The following is a 23,971-nucleotide window of genomic DNA, read 5'->3' on the forward strand; positions in this document are numbered from 1 at the left end:
AATGGTTATATTTATTGAGGAATGTTAAGCATTAAATAAGTGGCGCAGTATATCAAATGAATAGTGATGATAGCTGTAGATATGAACTATACGATACATTGGTTTTTTTTTTGGCTTTGCATAAGTACGAATTAAATTCATCAAATGTATATATATGTATAAAAACTCCACAAGTAAATTGGTTCAATCTATACAAGGCGACTTATATGTTTGGTTCAATGTAATAAAATATTTTTATAAGCATTGACAAGTCTAAGAAAGACTACATCTGCCCTTATGACGTCAATTTTGTTACATTATTGCTTTTAATATAAAAAAATGGTAAATTTGTTTTTAATGTATATTTTTTAACGTATTGCTAATGATACAGTTGGAGTCAGACATTTCTATTTTTCGATTCCAAAATGATTTTCACACAAGTTTTTTTGTGTCATTCTGATTTAAAATAATATGCTTTTAATCCCCGAGACATCGAGAGGGCTGTAATAAGTTTGAAGTCGATGTGTGTTTCTGTGTGTTTGTGTGTGTCTGGTATCTGTGACATTGTAACTCCCAAACGGATTGACCGATTTCGATTTTTCATTTGAAAATCACCTCCCTTGTGTTGGTTCTTAGCTATGTTTGCCGTTTGGTTACTATCCGTACAGCGGTTTAAGACTATCAGCTTTTCTCCAAAAAAATGTAAGGCATTTTTAGGCCTAAGATTACTCGACACACCTCAAGCGTATTAGTATAATCGCTAAAAGACAAGGAATGTTCAGAGGATTTTAATATTAAATAAATTTTTATTCAAGGGAAAACCTTTGCAGAAGTTATTAAATCTTTTTTTGTTGTATGTGATAAATGATAGAGTTGCAATGGTTATTTGATATTTTGATGTTAAAAATGAAATCCACGTATTTTAACTTAAAATAATATGCCATTTATTAAAAACAATCTTTGTTACGATGTGTTTGAAAGCTTTACGATAATTTTTTTTATATGTATTTTGCAATGGTTGCAGTTTTTTAAGTCCTATACTCGAATTTTAACAAAAAAGTTAAGTGCCTACTTATACTCTTATTAATCCTTTCTCACATTTTCTATTTTTAAACATTCTGACGGCAACAATGTCCATTCCACTTATCAGTCTGTCAATTCGTCAATTGTAAAGTTAACGAAGTAAAGTCAATTAATATTAGCGAAGTATGTTATCAGTTGTAGTTGGCGCCACTTTACGTGTATCAAAAAAAACTTATACATAATATACAAATACATGTAAATGTTTGTACGAAAAAACCAGTTTCCTAATATTTTATATTATACATGAATATGTATAGAGAATTGAAATAAGAAAGATAGATAGAGACGAATTTATCTTCAGAAGCAAAATGCAGACAACCTTCATTCTGATAAGAGAATACTTCAATTAGTCTAAGCTATGCCCTATTTTAGTAGAAAACTGGAACAGTATCTATTTAGAGGAACATTTCTAAACTTCTTCGCCTGTGATTTATGTTTGTAATCTAGAGCATGACAAGGCCAATCATTTGTTTTGTTCTGTTATTAAGTTATTACAAACAATAACTCATTTGCTGCATCTAAGTGATAGAAATAGCTTTTAGTGGTTGCCCTTTGACCTGGCGCACATCAAGATCGTGGCTTCGTCTCTTCCTTTTTAGCTTATCTAAAGTGCCACGTTTATTTCTGCTATGACTATCACTCCTAGTTAGTGTCAGGTATTTATTTTGACCTAAATTATTTTCGTATGTTGTACAAATTATACACCTATCTTTATTGCATTGCTACTCTCAATCGGGTAAAATTTCTGTGTTCAATTTTTATCATATAAATTTTCATGTAAAGTTCGTTCACAGTAAGATATTTTTATTTAATTCGTTTCAGCTCTATTAAGTATAGTAATTTATTGAAAAAGTTCTATGGTATTATCATTATGGGAAGTTTAATGTATTCCCTGGAAAAGACATCTTAAGAGGGACGACCGCTTACCATTAAGTATAGACTATAGAATTACGCTCAGTTTTAATAGAAATCTGCGAATAGCAATAAGATGAATATTTACTCCAAGTTTTATAGATAACGCATTTAGAAAAGCTCTTTCCGAGACGACTCCATTGAGATGACCGTTCGTGTGTAAAGGCTTTATGGCTCGCTTTTACCTATTCCCGGTAAAGGTATTTTTATTATCGAAGGCTGCACTTCAGATGTTAATATCTGGTGTCTAAGTTTAATGGTAGTACAGTATATATAAATTGCTAAGTTTATAAGTCCCACGGCCGCCCGCGTTTTGTTCGTCTCTCGTAAAGTTTACATTTACAATGTTATGACTGCACTCCGTCTCCTTTCCTTACGCTTTATTATCTCATTATTTTGATTGCGTCTGTGGCCATTTCGTGTTCCGTGACACCTGTGTTTAATTATCGATTTTACATGGTCATTTGAAGTATATTATATAATATTATAAATTATAGTACACAGACGGAAAGGTAGAAACTAATTCGATGTATTAAATCTTTAAGATTTTATTATATGCTTTAAGACTTAAGTAATTCAAAACTTTAATCTTCATATTTCACACATTTAAAGGGTAATGATGGTTTTAACGTTGTTTTGACTCGTATACCATATAGTATATTTATGAAATAACTGTCGCCTTTACAATAACACAGCGTATGCAACTGTGGGCAGCGGCTCCAACTGCCAATAAAACAGTCATTACTCATGTGTCAGCCCTGTACCCTCAATAGTGGGAATGTTGCGAAGTTTATAACAGACAGACGAATTGTTTTTTGTTCTATCATTATTTGACTACTTGAGTTTGTATTAATAATAACACCATTCATTTCCTTTTCCTGTTTAGAGAAATGTTTCTCATGTTCTCATTAATATTTTAGGTTGGAAGAATAATAACTTTTTATTGATTTTCATATGAAATTTTAATAGTGATACAGCATGTTTTTTTTATATTTTATTGATCTTTGAAGCCGGCTCTTTTGGGCGGAAAATAATAGTTGCTATTAGCATTTAACATAACTAAAATTTGCCTGCATTCATGTTTCGCCTATAATTATCAAGTAAAATTACTGATAAAAGTTTACTTAATTCCATATTGAAAAGCTTAGTAATGAATGAACTAATAGTTGGATTTAGTATTTGTAAATGTTAGCTTATAATATGGTTGCACTTACGAGCTATTCTGAGTTTTATGGCTGGCGATTAAGAAGTCTGTTATGAGCGAAGATAATGTCTAGGTACGTTTGTTATCTGTGGAGAAAAATTGTGTTCTGTTTTTATTCGATGAATATTTTCGTCTTATCCAGGATAGCTTGTGTTATTATGTTTTTTTGTCTGTATAATCTGTGTAATCACGTGGTAAATCTCAAGTAATATTTACATACACAACGAGATATATAGAACAAGAGAAATATTGCAAAAGAAATAAAGTTAACCGAAGTAAAATAGAATATTGATTTTCCCTTCAACTTCTCTTAAATTAAAAGCTTGATTGATTTTATTGCTTCCATGTATATTCGATATTATCTCATTGTTACCTAATATGTCAATATTCTCTATTACATGAAAAACTTGAAAGTGTGGATTTAACAACGTATATTTCGCACAATTTATTTTTCGGATTACTACGCGTATTTTATTATTTAAAAAAAAATACCCCCTACGCTACGTTTCGGTTACTTTGCAGCGACCGTGACCAAAGTTATAAAATACTCGTAGTAATCCGAAAAATATTAGTTTCATTTAAATGAATGCACGCGAAAGTCTTTGATCTCATTATCATACGTTTAATTAGCTTGATTTAAATAAATCTTAATTATCTGTTACGTTTAAAAAATTTGCACTTTTCATTTAAAGACGCTTTTAGATAATGTTCAACTGTAATAGTATTTCGTTTCTCTGTTTAAAAGGCTAATAATCAGAGATAATATGAGCAAAAATCTTAAACAATCCCTTCATATTATGCCAGTTTTTTAAAACTAGCTTAATTTCACATATTAAAATTGCTTATACAATACTTATTGGTATAATCCTTGCGAGTATTCTGACGTTTGCGTCTTCATACTAATTAAGCAATTTTTTTTAATCCTTTATGATTTATAAAAAAAAAAGTCCTCACTATGATAATGGTACCTTTTTTTTCTATGGCTCTTGTTCTCAGCAGGATATTTATAAGACAATCAATAATAATTGTAATAATTTTTAAAAGTTATACGTTTTCTATTTGGAATACACAAACTAATTTAATATTTTTCTCGGTGTAGGGCTTTTTTAACGTATAAAAATCAATTATTTGTTTAGTGAATTTTGATAGATTCTTTTAAATAAATTATAATAATTTTAAATATCAAATTAATTGTTTTCCAAGCCCTTATAATTATCGCTCTATCTTTATTATACAAAGTATTTGAAAAGTATAGTCGGAATTGATCCATTGTAAGGCCTTGTTTAGTATAATTTCATTATTTTTAGATTCAATGTCCTATGGTTAAATCAAAGATATTTTTTAATTTAAAATAATAAAATATCTTAAATTAATGAGATCTAAGATTTTCGCGAGTATTCATTTAAATGAAACTAGTATTATTCGGATTTACTACGCGGATTTTATTATTTAAAAACTACATAATCCCGACGTTTCGGTTACTTTGCAGCAACCGTGATCACGGGCAGACGAGGTGTTATTTGTTGGTCAAAATTATGTTTGACCAACAAATGAGGTTCGTTTTGTAATAAATTAAAATAATTAATAATTAAAAGTATCTAAAGGATAAAACACGAAATTTTATTGAATACATTGTTTTACACAAAGTTTTATACATAAAAAAGACTGTTTAGCACATTACGATTGTTCGCATGCATGTAAATCTGTTATTAATTCATTATTGAAGGATCATCTATTCACACAACAATAGAGTACAGTGTATTATGTCAACATTCAGTTAATGATACAGCTTGCTAGAGTCAGTGCACTGTCACCTATATACTAACAAAATAAATAGCCAACACGTGTAGTAATTTAGTTGAAGCACAATGAATATTGTGTGTCCCATTGAGCAATACGCAGTTGCATAGCGTCAATAAGTGCAATTGCAGTAGCGTAGGGATGTAGGATTGAGTGTAAACGAATAGGTTATAAATAGACCATAGACTGCCGCGGCTTAGACTCGGCGACCTGGTTTCGCTGAGATCCTGTTTTGATTGCTAATCCTGCGGTCATGAGAACATCACGTGCGTCTTGTAAACAAACAGAAGTTGCTACATGTAGAATTAGCTATTAATACCAGGAACTGGTTAGCTGGTAGCGAGTGATCATTATTACGTACGAGGAAAATGTTTTTCTTGTTTTTGCTTTTTGTTGATGGCATGCAAAAAAAAATTAAAATGTTGAAATATAATAATCTAATGTCGAAGAACATTTTTAATCTTATTTGTCTGGCATTGTTTTTGGTTATGTTCAAAACAAAAAAAAATATGTATACTCGTATGAAATAGATTTTAAGTCGAACGTGGACGGGCCTCATTTGACTCCAACGGTCTTCAAAGAATCCCATGATGTTACTCTATGTTGATAGTTTTCGTTAAAAAAAGTTTTTTTTTTTGCAAAATAAGTAATGAGATGATTTGAATATGTCGAATGATATATGTTAGGTTTAGTTATATTTGTCTCTTGGGATGTTTTTTAAAATAGACATTCCAGTAGACGTTGCGGTTTGAGCGTCAACTGCATAAGGATAGCTATGATATCCGGACTCTACAATAGCCACATCCTTGATAATTTGATTTATTACGCAAGTGACGTACAGTGATCTATACATATAAAGCATTGACTCAAATATTATTCATCCTATTAAGTATACCACATTAAAGAATGCGTCCAAGAAGTATGAGGTTAATTATGTTGTGAGAAATTAAATGGATTTTTATAAAAAAAATATTCCATTATTCACCATTAATTAAAAATTAAATTATAATGGACATATAAAAAATTATAATAATATTGTTGTTTGAACAAAAAACTGTTATTCATCAGACGAATAGATCAATCATTGTCTTATGTTTTGCGATTTGGTTATTTATAAATGTACTAAATAATGTTCACTTAAAAAAAAACAATTTTGTTTTAAAAAATTGATAATATTAATAAATGAAAGAGTTTCTTTAAAATTTTATCGTTTTATATTTTCTAGTTGAAGACAAGATGTGTAAATATTTTACTTCAAGAAAGCTATTTCAAAATATTCTATGATTTATTTGAGTTTATTTGAATAACATTAGTTAGTGAGGTACAACAAAAGGTACGAGACATGGATTTAAACAATATAACTTTTCTGAACAGAATAGAGAATTAGGGCTTCAAAATAAAATATATTTTGGTTTGTTGTTTTTGGTCTTTAATCAACAGTGATCATATTTTTTATTTCCTAATAATACGGGGATAGAGTGGAAATGAAAAGCTATAGGAAGAAGAACAAATAATAAAACAATACTTCTTAATTATTATCACTAATAATTTGCGATCTATTATAGTTTTTATTTTTAAATTCTTTTATTTATAATTTTTTACCGTAAAGAAATATTTCCGAGTATTAGTAGAAGCTTCAGTGTTCAAAAAATATCTCAATCTCGAAACTCAGAGATTATAGTTATAATTAAAATCTTCCGCTTATTAAATGTGACCCCGAATTTAATGCCATCCCCTTCAAGAGCTATCTCTCACAGATATATTTCTTGCTGGAACATGCCTTTTTATTAACATTTAAAATATAATTTTATATTGATCAAATTTTCCCTTTGTAATCAAATTATCTCGTTTACTTCTTCGTTAGATTTCATTTTCGGTATTATTGATATATTTCGTATGTTATACACAAATTTTGACCTTATTTGTAGTAAATTATTACAATTTTAAGATTTGGGAGTGGATAAGAAGCTGGTATTAAAAATTTTGTAATCTTTAATGTAACGTATAAGAAACGTATTGATTATCGAATAGATGAAGAGAATAGGTTCTAGAAGTGATTAGATTATGCGACCTTTGTTATGCAATGCATATTTATAACAAGAATACTTTCATGACTGGCTTGTCCGTATTCTTGATAGTTATTCTTAGATACTTAAAGTTTAAGTACTTTAATATTAATATATTTAATTCAGATTGTTGTGAAAATAATCTGATATGATTCGTTACGAATATCTGTAGGTAGGTATAGTCCTAACTTTGATTCTCTTTGCATAACTAATGATCTAACCTTCAATATCAAGTGTAACGGGTCAGGAAGAAATGTGTGATCAAATTGTAAATAAATAAACCACTAATTGTGATAAAATTAATCTATACACGTGGCTTGCCTTTTGACCGATGCAAGATCGCAAGTTTTCCACTGGTACACGTCACAGATTACTTTTTACTGAAATTTAAATTGATGTTATTCAACGATGTTATTCCACGAGTTCAGAAAATCTTCCAATGTCGAAATCATGAGGATATTTCTATCGATCAAACATCAGTCATATGGAAAAATTTGTCTGGTGTGCTGGATTTTACTCAACCTGAAAATATTCATTTCTCAAAATTTACAACCTTAACAGGCTAATATTAAATTTAATATCAAACGCGGCTTATAAAAGGTGGAGCGGGCTCTTGAAATCGTAAAAGCAATTGAGAGAATGTCTTTGATTTATGTTAACTATAAAATTATTTGTATTAAAACCAATTCAATGCAGTAAATTTTCCTTTTGAGATCATTTGATGTATCCTTCAAAAGGTTGTTTGAAAGGTATAAGAATAATATCTGACATCAATCTAAATATGATCTTTTTGTTCACTGGATAACCAACAGTACTGAATAATAAAATTATAATTAATAATTAAGAGACGAAATTTCTGAGCATTCCATGGATTCACCGTGCTGGTGCAGGGCCATTGCAACATAAATTAAATTGATGAACGATTTTGTATAAATAAATTTATAAGATAAAATTTTAAAAATTAAAAAAAACTTTCGAATGCAAACTTAATTCTAGGAATCGGTTAACTGATGAACCTGGTACTTATTAACAAGCAAGTAAGAAATTGCGATATTATTTCACCTTAGTCTTCTTATTTTCCGATATTTGTGATATTTGTTAATATCTAAGCTTATATATAAATTATCTGTTAAAATTTAAACTATATTTTTACAAAAAAGGATATAACAATAAGGTAAAGTAATAATTGCTTCGTCTGAGTAATTGTGTCTGGGTAGATCTTATATGAAAGATTCTATATTCCACAATAACGAGTGTGAGAATGATCGAGTGTCAACCTTTGGGTTAATTTAAGGTTTTAAAAATCATTGGAAATGTTACATAATATTATAATACACAGTATGAGATGACAAGAACTCCAGTGACAGATGATAAATTATAAAATTTCTAAAACAATTCTCACTAATACTGAATAGCGTTCAATTAATATAATAACAGAATATATAACTTAGTAATTTTCTGTAAACATATATATTTGTATTTATTTTATTTCATATATCAAACGTATAATAACTTTACATATAATGCAATTCAATCGTTTCATTAGGAATGATATAAAAATCGCATAGAAACTGAATGCTGATCGTTAGTTTATGTAATGCTTGATAACGATGATAATAAAATATAGAGAATTCATATAAATTTAGATTTTATTATATAAATCAATAGGTCACTACGGTTTGCCCATATAGTTAGTTACCAGATTAACGTTTCTATAACACTAAATATATTTAGTGTCGTGTTAATGTGATTATAAAATTGTTCTTATTCATTGCCAGCTTACAGCAAACGCAATAAAATAAATTTAGTTTTTAATTATGAATACGTTTTTCATCGATAATGATCCGATCAAGTCTGTATAAGTTGAGGTGAGTTTAAGAGTTTTGTAGGAATATTACAGGAAATGTGGATGCTCAAACGATAATCGTATTTTAGAAAATATTAACGTCGAGTCCCAATATTGATCGTTTAAAATGAAAAAACGAAAACGATATCGAAAACGCTAACCGTATAGTTACATTGTCTAGAAGTGGAGAAGTCTCGTGTGTGTTTGTTTATACAGACTTTATAAGAGGCCAGAAGAAATCTGAAAGATGATGTACAGCCAAGCGTATCATGAACGATAGATACATATAGACTTTCTAAACACGAGCGGGATCGACGGTCTATATATAAATCATCGTATAAATTCTTTTCATCTCAAAATTTATAAAAGAAAATTATCAAATTGTCTTCACCGCGTTAATTAAATGCGTGCTATTGTACATAGAAAATGTACACTTCAATTATCTTCATTTAGTATAACATCGTACTGAATGGCATGAGCAAATAAATTCCATCGCATTTCCAAAATCGTAAAGGGTATGGATTTCATGCTTCAGTGAGATACAAAATATGAAAATAATGAACAAAATATACTATTCAGACATCTTTATTTCTTTGTATTCCATTATATTATAACAATATTATTAACAAGCAAGCAGGTACCATCGTAATAATTTCTAAACAGCTGTAATAAATTAATATAAATATTATATATAATACATTTATATTAATTATAGATAATTTTATAATTCAAAATTACACAATTTCAAGATTTATTTAAAATCCATTCCTATATATCAATGACAGATCTCAACTTAATATTTCGAAATGAAAATTAACTTATAGCTAAAATATTATAGTAAAATATAAGCATCAAGAGCGGTGCGACAGAAAATTAAGAAATCGTTGGCGGTAGATGACAAATAACAGGACCAACAGACAGACATTCACATCTCGTCTGTCCGTGATCGCAGTTGCTTAAAAGCAACCGAAACGTCGGCAGTATGTAGATGTTTGAAATAATAAAATACGTGTGGTAAATCCGAAAAATACTAGTTTTATTTTAATGAATACCAGCGAAAGTATCTCAGATCTCATTATTATAGTCCAATCAGTTATAATCGGTACAATTAATATAACAATTTCCTTTACTACTTGTTTATTGAAAATAAATTTTGAATGTGACGTTAGTTTTATTAGTTTGTTACAATTGTATGTAGAGTAGATTACATTTTGCATACGACGTTTCACATTAAAGCATGATCTAAAATCTTTATACGTAAATATAAAATTATGTTGAAATTGAATTTATCATTAAAAGTAGGTAATTAAAGGTTTAGCGTACAAAAACTTTGATATCATAATGTTTAAGCTACTGAGATCTTGTTACAATTTCTATGAAGCTCTATGGTAAATTCTTATATCAATGTATAATAATTAATTACTAATGGTAACGAAACATCTACTTTTAGCTTAATGAAATTATATTTTAAATGTTTTTTTCTTTATATTAAGATTGACACATTTTCACATTATTTTAGCTACCGTAGGCACTACAGAGTAATAGTCGTTAAATGCTGTCAGGGAGAAGTATTTAATTTTAACCTCATTACGTACCTACATGTTAAATGTATAAAATTTAAAGGATATAATCTTAACAAGACTAGACCAATATATATCTTGTACATCCTTATCTATGACTAAAAACGATTTTTTTTTTATTTTGTGTAGTATATTTAAAATAAATTCGATGAAATAAAAAAAATACAACTAAAATTACACAAAATAAAAAAAAAATATAAAATTAATTCGAAAATCGAATCATCATAGTTCGGTTTTCGAATGTAAACTACCCCCTTCAGTCATAATTTCGTATGAGAGTATAAGTATGTTGTTTTGTTCAACTATTATATCTAAAGGAATAAACATTTTCGTCATTATTTATATTTAATACGTGCTGTTATTGTTTCCTCTCATGGCGACGCTCATACGTCGCACCGGTGGGGGTAAGGGTCTGGCTGGCGGTGGATGTCTTTGTCGCTCTGGTCTCGGTGGGAGACGAGAGTCCGTGCTAGCTCGACCGCGGAACTCATCCATGCTCTCCGACTGACCGGATGATGAAGTGGAGTCACTTCGAACCAAACACGCTTCCGCTCCCCCCTCTAAATCCATCTCCGTAAAACGCATGCCTATGAAAATCATTAAAAGTTTTACCGTCTCTCCCTCTGTTTATATAACGTCTCTGTGTCTTATAAAAAAATTGGCTTATCCATTTTGATTTGATTAAGTGGCTCCCTATAATCAAACTTTATAATTAATAACACCTATTTCATGTTGCCTGACTTAAGTTTCTTAAGTTTGATTGAAACAAAACAAATCTAAACTGGATCGATGAAATTCAACAATGTTTTGCACACAGAAACATGTCTCATACCAGGTACAAATATTTCATGTAGATATGTAAATAAACTTATTCTTTGCACTGAAACTAGAGAAAAATATCAACCAGTAACATGTTTTATTAAAAAAATTATCCAGTACAAGTCTGTATAGAGCATAGCTTGAGATAATTCGTATTAAGACAGTAAATTGAAACTAATTTTGCCTAAAATATTATATTTCAAACAGAATAAGTACAAGTAAATCGAAATATTTAATTATCTTTGAAAAATAGACTTACGGAATATATTAACCTTTTCATATTCATCATCATTTTCATTTTTGGGGACATTAAAATTAAATTATAACTTCCATACATTTGATTTACGTAAGGAATAACAAGATTTTCCGATGATTAAACTGACGGTTTTTTAGAGGAAGAACGAAAATCTTAATTTGAAATGTTATAAAAATATTAATTTAAACTTCAAGCATTTATTTACAATATTAGGACGAAGTAAGTGACACATATTATACGAATCCCAAAACCTTAACCCAAGAATGTTTAATGACGCGTTACATGCAATATATTTCGTAACCCAAACAGTTTGTCCTCTAACATATTGAAATTAGAAATTTCTGAAAGCATTTTGGTCTAGTAAACGGTATCCTTTATTTCCTATAATAAAGCTGTCGTCAACGTTTTTATTAAAAAAAATATCACAATTACAATAGAAAATTTAGCATGAAAAATTCGTCGACACGGTTTCGATTTGAACTTTCAACTTTTGGTATATTGTGTTCAAATAGCTTTACCGTTTGAGCTATCGCATGGTAGAGTAATATTTAAAGAATTAGTCTCTGCAACTTAAGACTAAAGTAGCTAGTTATTTCATTATTTTTGTACGTTTCTACAACACCTGCCCCACTGTTTACAAACTTGAAACGTGTAGCTCAGTACTGATATTTAAAATTAGGTTATAAGTTGAAATACAAACACTTATTTAAATCATAAAAAAAAAGTTTTTATTTTTATTGAATTTTTATCATACAGACTTTAAAAGAACAAAAATTAAAAATATATTCGCAACTAAGTCATTTAGTTTCGGTAAGCAGGCTTGGCACCGAATTATTTGAAAAATATTCTTAATCAATATTAATATATATGAGGTTTTATTTAAACATTAACACAAAATGATTGGTTTTTAAATGAGCAAGGGAGCTTGTGTCTGTCGTACCATATGAAAAGAATTGTCACCGCCGACTATTTTTTTTTATTTATTCTCCATGAACTCTTGGGTCCATGACTTTATCAGACACGTGTTTATTTAAAATATCACAGTATTTGAATTGCAATTGCTCTCAGTATCTCACTGCAGACTATTATAAATCAAAAGGCTGCTTTTACTTTTGTAACTTATTGCATTTATATCGTAGTTGTGATTTGAATAATTGATGTTAATATTACTCGGTACACATGGATATGTAATATAAATACTAAATGTAAATTACTCACATAGTGGTGTACTTAGGTTTGTCTCACAGGTGTCTGAGCAGGCGCGTGCCAGTGGTCGTGCTAAAGCAGCGTGGACCTCGTCTCTCCGGGACCACTTGCTGCCGACACGCCAGAAACGACGAGCGTCGCGGAAAACATTCCATACCTCATAAAAAAAAATACGTTGTTTAGAAACAGATAAAAAAATTTCAATCATAACAAAACATGACAGAGTCTACATAAGTTTTGTTTAGAAACACATAAAGAAATGTTAAAGTCAATTTTAATTTTTATAAAATTGTATGCCTCATGAGATGATGTTACGTTAATGTTTTTAGAGAGACAAAACTCTTCGGCTTTTCATAGAGTCATTGAGCTCGTGCCGGGATCATCGCGTAGCATGGAGAGGAGCTTTAACAGTGCCTGGGACTTGCGACCCAGATGTAGGTTTAAGGGGCCCTTGTCTTACGGGCGATTAACGCTGATTAAAAAAATATATGTAAATTTACATTAATAATGCAACCATTTGTTACTTCATAAGAGTAGTGACACGTATTCATACCTTATAAAAACGTTTTTTGAAAGCCTCATAGAGACTCAAACGTTATTTTTAATTTTAATTTTGTCACTTTATTTTAACTTATTGTTCTTATATCATGATCAAAAAGGTTTGTATTAATGTAACGATGTCTGTGACTCTGAAAAATAAAACTATTTACCAATGACATTTTCGTGAAAATTTATACTAATGTACAAATATAATCTGGTGCAAATTTTGCATATTTTGTTATCTAGCTTTTAATTTTTTTTTCAGGAAAATCGAGTTTAATAATACTTTATACAGTATTTTAATCGAAAAATAAAGACGATAGCTACCATAATAAAAAAAAATCTTCATTTTGCAATCTGAGGTTATCCCACAGAAAAATCGTTTTTTTCTGTTCGTTAAGAAACTATGAAGTAAAGAACTTAACTTTGTTGTAAGAAAACTGTGACCTCCTTATATCGACTAGGGTCGCAATTGCCAGTTGGTATTTCTGATAACTTCAAATCGCAAACCGTAAAAACTTTTTAGTGTTGTGGCTACAAGTTTACGATTCTCGTTTTTCCTCCCTTTATTCATAATGCATGTTGTTAATTCTAGCCAAATTTAATTTCAAGCACACCAAAGAGTTTCCTCTCTGTTTTTAATTTTTTGCTACCTTCTTAATAGTTAACATAAATTTATTATTAAATCTATTTGATTACGATAAAATTACAGCGTAAAATAACATATTTATTCCTCAGTAGTAATGTTTTCTTACCTTCAAATAATTACTCAATAGTTCCCTTATTCATTACTTAACGTAACAGATTCTATGTAACTATATAAAGTTGTTATTATTAATTTATTATCTGCCAAAAGCAAATGTCATTTTACGAATAGCAATTTACTATGGAAGGAAATTACCACTGTTAGGACCAAACGAAATCTCGCTACGCCAAACCTGACGCGTGGAAATTGTCTCATCTCAATATAAAACCTTAGAATTAAATTACGCAATCTTTATTTTATCCAACCTAAATATCTCTCGTAACGATGAGATCAAGGAATTAATATATTTTAATGATTTTGTGCTTTTTTATTCTTTACGTGAATAAGGCGAATGAAAAGGAAATTTTGTTTTAATTCTATTATCAGGGCATTGTATGTCGCCGTGGTTTCTGGGCGCGTCTTAGAGAACAGTTACTAGTGATTTATTGCACGCAAATTACCCTCGCGTATGATCACGATGGTTATAAATCATTTTGGATTAAAACTCGCAACGATTTAGGAATTAAACGAAAAGTTACATGTAAAATATTTAAAATTAGTTACAAACTATATCATCAAAAGGTTAATATTACGTGTTTACAACAGCTTTGCCCTGTAAATATTTCTCTTCTTCAGTTGACCATGGTCGTTAGGAGTAGATGAAAATTATTTTTACATAGTTTTTAAAGTATTTTAATTTTAATGATGGAATTCCATGATATTACTATGATGTTAATTATATGCTGCCCTGTCTAATTTTCTATTAGCCAGGTAAAGTACCCTAAAAACTTGTTAGCTGCTATAAGAAATTGATTCTTTGTAAATGTCTTTTTCAATGGCATATAGTGTGGGTGTTGAGGTCAATTTTAATAGAAAAAAATATGCATAGAAATAATGTTTCGAATATAACATTTATTTAGCTAATGATATATATCATTATTTAACAACTACCTGGAATAAATTATTCCAACTTTATTCCAATTTCAAACTGATGTGAAAATTTTAAAGTATTTCTTTTAATAACTATTTTATATTTTTTTTACAAATTTTTTAAATTTTCTTTTAAGTATTATTGTTCTAAAAGACTTTTTTCAAGAAGATAATATATTTCGGTTACTTTGTGTCGTAACCTTTGAAAAATTACATATAGATTAACACAATAAACTATGTTTATACATAAGAGTGATAAAACCTAATTACATATGTATGTACATAACAATTACAAACAGGTTTGATTTCTGTGTCTGTAAAATATTATCCATTTCTCAGATAGAGTCAGGAACAACTACTAGTGGTTTTGTTAAGGTCAATATGAAAATATAAATAAAAATGACACAGTTATTTACGACTGCTATCACCTAGAAATCTAATGCTTATTTTTTCAAAACATAAATTTTTCAACACAACACAATATATTTAGAATTATATTATATTACACTCGTATTTTATTTTATCTTATAATTTTAAAATATTTTCTCAATAGAATCTCCTTGACTTTCGTATACAACATTGTATATGAGATTTTTAGTTTATTGGTGACTTACTTTCTTAATTAGATAAAAATGGAGAAAAGTAAAGTTTTTATGAATGCATCGCCTTCAATGAAATTTATTTTTTAATTGCATATAATTATTTGCAGGCGCTTTAGAATAATATGTATTGGTCTTTTAAAGAAACATCTTTTCGCATATTTAAAAGTAAGAAGAAAAAAAATGAATACAAAAAAAATTGCATTTTTTTTGTTTTTTTTAATTTTGATAAAGATATCATGAGTGTTTTATCATTTCACAACGCGGTAGCTTTACTAAAGCGTTATCGTGATCCTAATAGCGTTAGGCAACATTTTAGAAATACCTCATTTATTATTATTTATTTCACTTCCACCAATTATGAACTATACGAACTAACTACACACTCAAAGGAGATGAATAAAAAAGCATACAACTTTTATATAAAATTGAATACACGGAAGTGAACCCACGTTGTTACTGAACTCGGCGACGTCCAAGAAAAGCTGTGTTAGCGTCAAAGCGAGTGAAAAACAAAGTTGCTTGATTGAGCCACATATCTACTGAATATATTTAATCAATAAAACGTGATTAATCCTCACCTGGTCAATACTCTCCCTGACAGAAATCTCGTGGAAACAAACGCATCCTATTTCTTTGCTCCGACGCTGCCCTTCCTCTGTGCTAACCATGCGGTCCCCCAGTTGATCCACCTTGTTACCAACAAACACTACAGGGGTTTCGGGTATGCTATCCTGAAATTACATAGCTTTCCTTATCAGAGCGTTATCCGAAATCCCGAAACGTTTTAAAAGTTTGGCGTCGATAACTGCCCGTGTTGTATAATTTTAGGCATTTTATTATTTTATAGTGAATATTTGAATATTCATGTTTTATTTAAATATGTAAATACATTATTTTTCTTACATTTAATAAAATATAAGTTGTTCAGATAATTTTCATGATGATTGATGTCTGTAGGTCAAATTTTTGGATAGTATCAAAACAATAAGTAACTCAGAAAATTGTTCATAGTATTACTTATTAGGAAGTAGAAAAAACATTATAATATCTTCAGTAGCTTATATTTCTGACAAATTTTAATTTTAAATGTTCTCCATTACATATATTTTTGCTTCAGTTTCTTCAGTAGTCACTTTTCGTGATAAGTAAATACATTAGTATTATGAATATAACTCGGTTACTCAATAAAAAGAATATAAAATCTATTAAATTGCACAATAAATTTTCATAAAACTAATACCTTTTCGGATTTACTACGCGAGTTTTTATTATTTTAAACTATATAATCCCGACGATCCGGTTACTTTTCAGTAACCCTGATCACGGGCGGACGAGATGTCTCGTATGTAGTTTTATTTAAAGACTTCGCGAAAGACTTAGATCTCAATAAATTTTCAGTTAAAACTAAATAGTCAAATTATAATGCCCAAACCTATGCATATTCGTTGTGCTTCTTTTAAACTACCCGATTTGTCGAGACGTATGAAAATAGCATCAATACAATAATTCCATCTTTTTTGGTCCAAAAATTTTCAAACTCCATATACAACTGGTCTGGTCTATTACAAAGACATTAGTTAAATTATCAATTGTGATTGTTTATTTACGTGATATAATTTTGTTGTGTAATAAAATTTAATTTGATATAAAGATCATTATTGGCTTAAATATTGGACATATTTTTTTCATTGGTGGACATACATATATTTCTCATTAGTTTACATTTTTTTTCATTGGTGGACATTGTTCCTATACAGCGTCTTTAGCTAGTCAAAATCTTATATCATTGTATAATGTGTGATGGTTATAGATATAATAAATCACATATATCAGCGTCATTTCTTGGAAGCAAAATATAAAAAAAAATATTAAAACGGTTTACAATATCCTAGAATGCATAAAATCGGAAACAGAAATAAATAAGAAGTTATTTGCTACCATCAAAGAAATGAACCTTGTTAAAAATTATTTCTTGTTAACGACTGAAATTTGAAACTTGTTAGGGAAGGTTGAGAAAGTATCTCAGCTTGAACAATATTGTATGTCCTCAGTTGCTAGTAACAGCAGAAACTTGGACGGTTAAACTAAACTATTAATTGAATGGATTATTTTCTAAAACAACTTCTATAATAAACAGAGGGATTGAGAGAATGTGGTTCGATTCAGACCGTAAAATATGACATTTTACGAAAGATGGGTTTTACTTAAGATTTTTTATATTGTACCAGATTTTTTTCATCAATAAGCTACTTCTTAAAATTACGAATAAAATATTAAATCAATGTAACTTAATGATTGTTTTATATCACATTAACAAGTGAACTGGTAGCAAATAAGTGCTACTTTTGCGTGCAAACAGATACCTAACACCATTTGAAACGAAATACCTTCAAACAAATTGTCGTAGAAAATTATTTTTATATTTTATATTTGTTTCTAAATATATTATTATTAATAACATCAGTGCGATATCTGATAATTGGTTGGAGATAATTAAAATTTAATTTATGTATATACGATAAAATATTATTTTGACTAAGATTTTCAATTTTTTATTTCTAATTACGTTAATTAAGTATTACCAGTTTTCCATAACGCTTTATATCATCGTACTGAAGGCGATTCATGTAATATTTGGATATTCTTAGCCACCACTAATTTCTTATAATGACAAACTCACCTTCATGGAGGAAGCCAATCGACGTCGTCTCTTATTGTAATTGATGAGAAATTTCAAACGATGGCACTCGTCAAACGAGCACTTGTCCGTCACCGAATACATTAATATAAACGCCTCAGCCCAACGTATGTTCGTCTCTAAATTGGCGTATTCACTTTCCTGAAAACAAGAAACCTATTACCTGAAACTGTTATCAGGAAAACACAGATTGATTCTAGAAAAATGTATTAGTCGTTATTTTGATAATAAAAATATAATTTCATATATAAATAATGATAAGAAATTTAGAAAATATTATCACTCACATAAGGATCGCCGGCTGAATCTAGTATTTCGAAATATACTGTCTCGTTATCTATGACGGTTTGAAAGTTATAGATCTTTTCTAAATTGGGATCATATTCGCCAATGAAGCGTCGAGTTATGAATCTAACTACCAGAGCTGTAAAACAAATATTATAAACATATTACTAATCTGTCTGTTTGTTACGTTTTTAGGTATGAAGAGGTTTTTTTTTAAATATATAATTTAATAACTTCTTGGTGTGATGAACAGCGTTCAGGAGGACGCGATGGCGGATGTTAGTTTTACATACAAGTAACGAATATCAAAGCCAATACTCATCTTATTGGTTCAGCGTTTCCATTGAAACATTTATTAGTGTTTTACATTTTCGTTCGAGCAAATCGTATTCGTAATACGTCGCGTCATAAAATTATATGGCTATTAAATTGTATACTCGCAATAAAAACGCTGCTTCCTACATATAGAAAGTAAATAAGAGTGTAAGGTTAAATCCTGTTAATAATATTTGGAAAAGACGTATGTATGTATGTCTGTTTAATTTTTTCTTATAATAACTACTTATGGATTTTTATAAAACTTTTTAATGATGCATCTCTATTATAAAGGCGATATACACATATATGTACATTTAAGGCGTATATAATTTGATTCTAAATTCTCGATAGAGAGTGCGGAGCCACGGGAAACACGTAGTATTATAAATAATCTATATAAATATTCTTAGAAGATATATATGTATATATATTTCTTCTACAAACGTTCTAGATATATAAGGTGCGAAGGATAAACATTTTTATAGTTCTTATCTAATCCAAGGGCGCTCTGAACTTCGGATTACAGATAAAATAGCTTGTGTAAAAAAAATATCAAGCTCTCGTGAAAATTCGCGAGTTCAGAAATATTTCAGATGCTTGAAATTTTGTAGATAAAATGTTAATATATGTTAGATGAAATTCCTACGAGCGTTTAACAGAATATTTGATTAATATTCCTCAAAGTTTGAACTGTGCTTAGTATAATAATATAAGTATAAGCGCTTCTATTACAATTCGCACAATAAACTTAATTCTAAAAAATAACTGTTTGAAGCAATTTGAAAACAAAGGCTTAGTTTATCTCATCTGTATTAGATAATATCCTTAATGAAATTAAATACTATATCAATAAATCTTTAGCAATATAACTTAGCTGTAAATAAATTTGATGTCATAAACTAAAGAGTATGAAAAAAAAATATTGAGACAAATAATAACTGTATTAAATATAAATTTAATAATCATATGATGTACACGAAGGTAAAGCTTGTATTAGAGATGTACAAAGTGACGCAACTATAAGTTTTCTTACCAGATTTTCCGACTCCTGACTGTCCCAAGACCATTACTTTAAAGGGTTTCGGCTTAGGATAGAGGACAAGTTTAGCTAAGGATGATTTCGGAGAAATCGTAGTTGGGTTCATTGTTACGACGGCGACCATCAAGTAAGTTAATTAATTCTGTTAGACCCTTTAACAAGTTTTAATGTTGTACTGAAAAAACAATTAATATCACTGAGAAACCATACAATTTATAGACAAAAGATCGTAAATAATAATTACATTTTTTATTTCGTTTTATTTGAATTCGTAATTCAGCTCTTGAACATAAATTATGATATATCTATTTCTATTATACAAACCACTGTTAGATTTAACACATTCATTATAAACATACGTAAAACTTTCCATCTGCTTTGAAGTTTAAATTTCGTTTAACATTTATTTTTACAAAAATAGTATTTTTGAAGACTTTATAACAGATATAAATCTTATTTATGTTTATTTGGAAGCCCAAGATAAGTTTGATACACAGATTCCGATTTCGTAAAATAGCGTCAACGTTGATCATTGATGCTTTACATTTAAATGGAGATTTAATTAAAAAAAAAAACATTAACGTATTTATGAAAAAAATAATCTGTAACTTACAAAACCGAAGAAACTTGCATCCGAACATGTCTTCAATATATTTTAGTTTTCATTCACATCTATATTATGAAATTTACGTATTCATTTCTGTGCGTAAGCCGATTCAGTAGCGAGTTACTCGCTAGACGCTCGCTCAGATACTGCGGTTCCCGACATGCCCTCGGCAATCAACTAATGACTTAACCACAATTATATGTAAATTATATGCAATATCGAATGAGATCTCATAGTAAGGGATCCGAAGCAACGAATATCGCTATTGTTTATGTCTAGTTTAACTATTTATTAATAATACATACACTTAATTAAATTTTATAATACATATAAGAAGAAATTATTTCAAACTAAATAAAATCTATCAAACAATGAATTGACAGTATTTTATTTAAATATAATTTCTCTTGTAACAAGATAATGCTGACAATTTTACGGACAAAAAAATAAAATCCGTTTTTATTATAAGCGAATTTATGTTCTAGGACCTTTCTCACATTTTCATCTCTTCGCCTTTTCAGGTGGTTTCGTGGTATGACAGCGGTACAGCACGCTCCACTGCGAACCAATGGAAAACCTACCACCTATACATACCTACACAAAACACAAAATTCAAACGACACACAAGCAATCAAAGTATCTGACCTTAGTATTAACGCGATTGCCGTGCCATGTGTCGCCCTCATTAAAATCTGGTCTAATAAATTCGTCCCCACATATTGACGATATTTCCAAATGAGCTGCCGTAATGGGTGCGTGGTACTAGATTATCAGGTGATACAATCCCACGCTCTGTTACCTTTTGTTATAACAATGAAGTACAGCCTTGTTTTGTTTCCGTCGTAATTATATATTAATATGTTACTGAAAATCGATTTTATACTTAATATTTGGATGATTTCGGTTCTCGATAAAGATAAAGAAAAATTTAAACGAAACAATTATACTTTTTCTATATTTTTTCCATAAAATAAATAAAAAATCAATCCGCTATTGTTTCCAATATTTTTATTAACTTCCATAGTACGTTCAGGAACAGATAACAGCGAGTCAATTAATCATATATATTTTTAATATACTAAGTAGTAATTTAAGTTATAAGGTGAGGAAGTGTTCAATCATAAATGGAAACTTCTTTATGATTAAACTAACTATGTTGATTCGACTCTGTTGACTTGAATGCCCTTCAAAAATACTTTTATCCATCTATCTATTGATATGAAAACGTTGAAAGGACCTCGTATATACGACTTCAGAATGATGAGCAGTGATTATACACTTGCTAATTCATAAAATTCTCTAGCTAGGTTCATAGCATTATGTTTTTTTTTCTTGAGATCGTTTGAATTTCTGAGTTTAGATTATGGTCCGACTGCCTTTTTGGTAAATAAATACGTAAACTTAATTATTAAGAAAGTTGGCTGAACCTAAAGGTTAAGTTGGTTAAAAAGGCTTATAAGTCATCAGTATTATAAGAGGCTTTTCATAATTAAATAGAGCTTCTTCTAGTTTTTTCATATACATGGCCGTATGTTAATAAAGTTAGATTCGCCTCTGCTGAGGCGATTGTCGTTGTTTTATTTTTAACTTCTCGTCTCACTCTTGATAGTGTGGCCCTTGTTTAATTAAGTCATTCCTATTTCCTACCAATAGTAAAATCCTGATCTTTTCTCAAATATGTCCCATCATCTCTTTCTATGTTTAAGCATATTTTACGAATACACTTTTTGCTGAATAAATTTCATATTTTTCAGCGCAGGTTAGTCATAGCTTGTAGACGTAGTTGCCTGAGTATACGAGTATGAATTTGCATTCTATAGGTTATATTCGTATATTTTTATTAAATAATTGACAGATTTTACGCTACTTTTCGAGGCCAAAAATCAAATGCATTTCTATATCTACTATAAACGTGAAGCCTATAAGCTTGTCATTTAAAAATCATTTTACTAGTCTAATATAATATTATAGATATTCATCCTAACGTTTCGCTACAGAACTTTAAATAAATGACAATTAATTTTTATTAAGCTTTAAAGTTTAACTTAGACCGTGTTTTATGTCAGCGCAACTATAATACTCGATTTAATAGTCCATAAAAACCATTTTAAAAGATATAAAAATAAAATTTCATTTCATTGGAAATTATTCCAGTTTAAATAGTCTGATTTTGTTATAAAATATATTACACTATTATATAATATTATATAATATTTAAATTATAAACAACAAAGCAGATTGTCATATTCCTATCGAGCATTTCCTTGTTATGTCATTGTCATATAGAAAATGAAGAACAATATGCACTTGAAACGTTGCAGGCCTTTTACCTCGTGTAATATGTTGCTAAACAGTAAACAGCTTTATATTTAGAGATTAGTTTAATATCTAGACACATACGCCTTATCTATATTTATAAATACAATGCTAACAAAGGCTAGATTCAATCAAATTTGTAATATGATTGATGTATGCGAAAGTTGTTGATCGCTTGGCGTGAATGTTCCATTTATTTTATAATTATTAGTTAAAATATACATAATAATAAATAAAAATATTTCGAGCTAAATTACTAACAAAGCAAATGTAAATAGGAATTCTATGGGCTGGTCAGAACAAGTTTATTTCTTATTTATTTTTCTATTTTTATTCAGTATTCTGAGTAGCCCTATAAATCTCACATTGTAAGTACTTTAAAAGATGTTTCGTAAAGATCCCCTCTGAAAGGGTTTTAAGTATTTAAAATAATTAAAAGAATTGTTTTTGAGTAATTTGCCGCTACAATTTCTTTATTTAAGGATACAAATCTCAGTCTATTACTTAGTATTGTTGTATGTTACAAAAAAAAAACATTATTTATTTCAAGAAGAAATTATATCTAAGTTCGAACTATAGAATCCAGGCGATAAGTCATGTAAATTAGACTAATATTTTTCGGATTACTACGCGTATTTTATTATTTTAAAAACTACATACTCCCGACGCTAAGTTTCGGTTACTTTGCAGCTCGTACTGAAACTGAAAGAAAATTCGTAGTTTAAAAAACGTACGCAAGATAATAAGTAACTATTTATAAGATAATAATAAGGATATTTAAGTCACCTCTTATTTATGACTAAATTTTTTTAAAGTACTAAAACTAACATTATTCTTAATAATAATTGATGTGTTTAAAACTATTTTATTCTATGTAACTTTTAAATTAATTCTTTTTGCTTCCTTGGTACCCTACATCTACATTTACATGCAAATACCCCTTACATATTCATCAATATATTTGAGTCATAACTTCAGTAAATACTTCGCACGAATACAGGTACCGTAATAATACTTCATTTAGTATATTCAGTGTTTAATTTTAAAATGCTCAGCATCCGCGTGACGATGTCAAAGCGAATGGGGCTAATACAGTGAAATCAAAATAAAAGCATGGCCACCAGGATAAAGTTTTTCGCT

General features: G+C 29.2%; 1 protein-coding gene across 1 annotated transcript; it reads right to left on the reverse strand.

Moving 5' to 3' along the window:
* Positions 1-10,010: 10,010 nt before the first annotated feature.
* On the reverse strand, positions 10,011-20,831 carry LOC116766537 (ras-related and estrogen-regulated growth inhibitor). The gene is made up of 7 exons (XM_032656426.2): positions 20,522-20,831; positions 19,903-20,083; positions 18,554-18,690; positions 18,249-18,407; positions 16,147-16,299; positions 12,764-12,908; positions 10,011-11,057 (listed from the first exon to the last, which is right to left on the reverse strand). Exons 2-7 carry the CDS (start codon positions 20,030-20,032, stop codon positions 10,816-10,818), a joined length of 966 nt encoding a protein of 321 aa, XP_032512317.2. The 5' UTR covers positions 20,033-20,083; positions 20,522-20,831; the 3' UTR covers positions 10,011-10,815.
* Positions 20,832-23,971: the final 3,140 nt, after the last annotated feature.

Source organism: Danaus plexippus, chromosome 15 (genome assembly GCF_018135715.1).
Source record: "Danaus plexippus chromosome 15, MEX_DaPlex, whole genome shotgun sequence".
In the NCBI taxonomy this organism is placed as follows: domain Eukaryota; kingdom Metazoa; phylum Arthropoda; class Insecta; order Lepidoptera; family Nymphalidae; genus Danaus; species Danaus plexippus.

Bases quoted from the DNA above. Each gene is read 5' to 3' on its own strand.
- LOC116766537 (XM_032656426.2), bottom strand. From the start codon at position 20,032: ATGGTCGCCGTCGTAACAATGAACCCAACTACGATTTCTCCGAAATCA. The intron at 18,691-19,902 runs GTAAGAAAACTT...TTTGTTTTACAG, and splicing joins GTCAGGAGTCGGAAAATCTG to CTCTGGTAGTTAGATTCATA. The intron at 18,408-18,553 runs GTGAGTGATAAT...TCTTGTTTTCAG, and splicing joins ATTCAGCCGGCGATCCTTAT to GAAAGTGAATACGCCAATTT.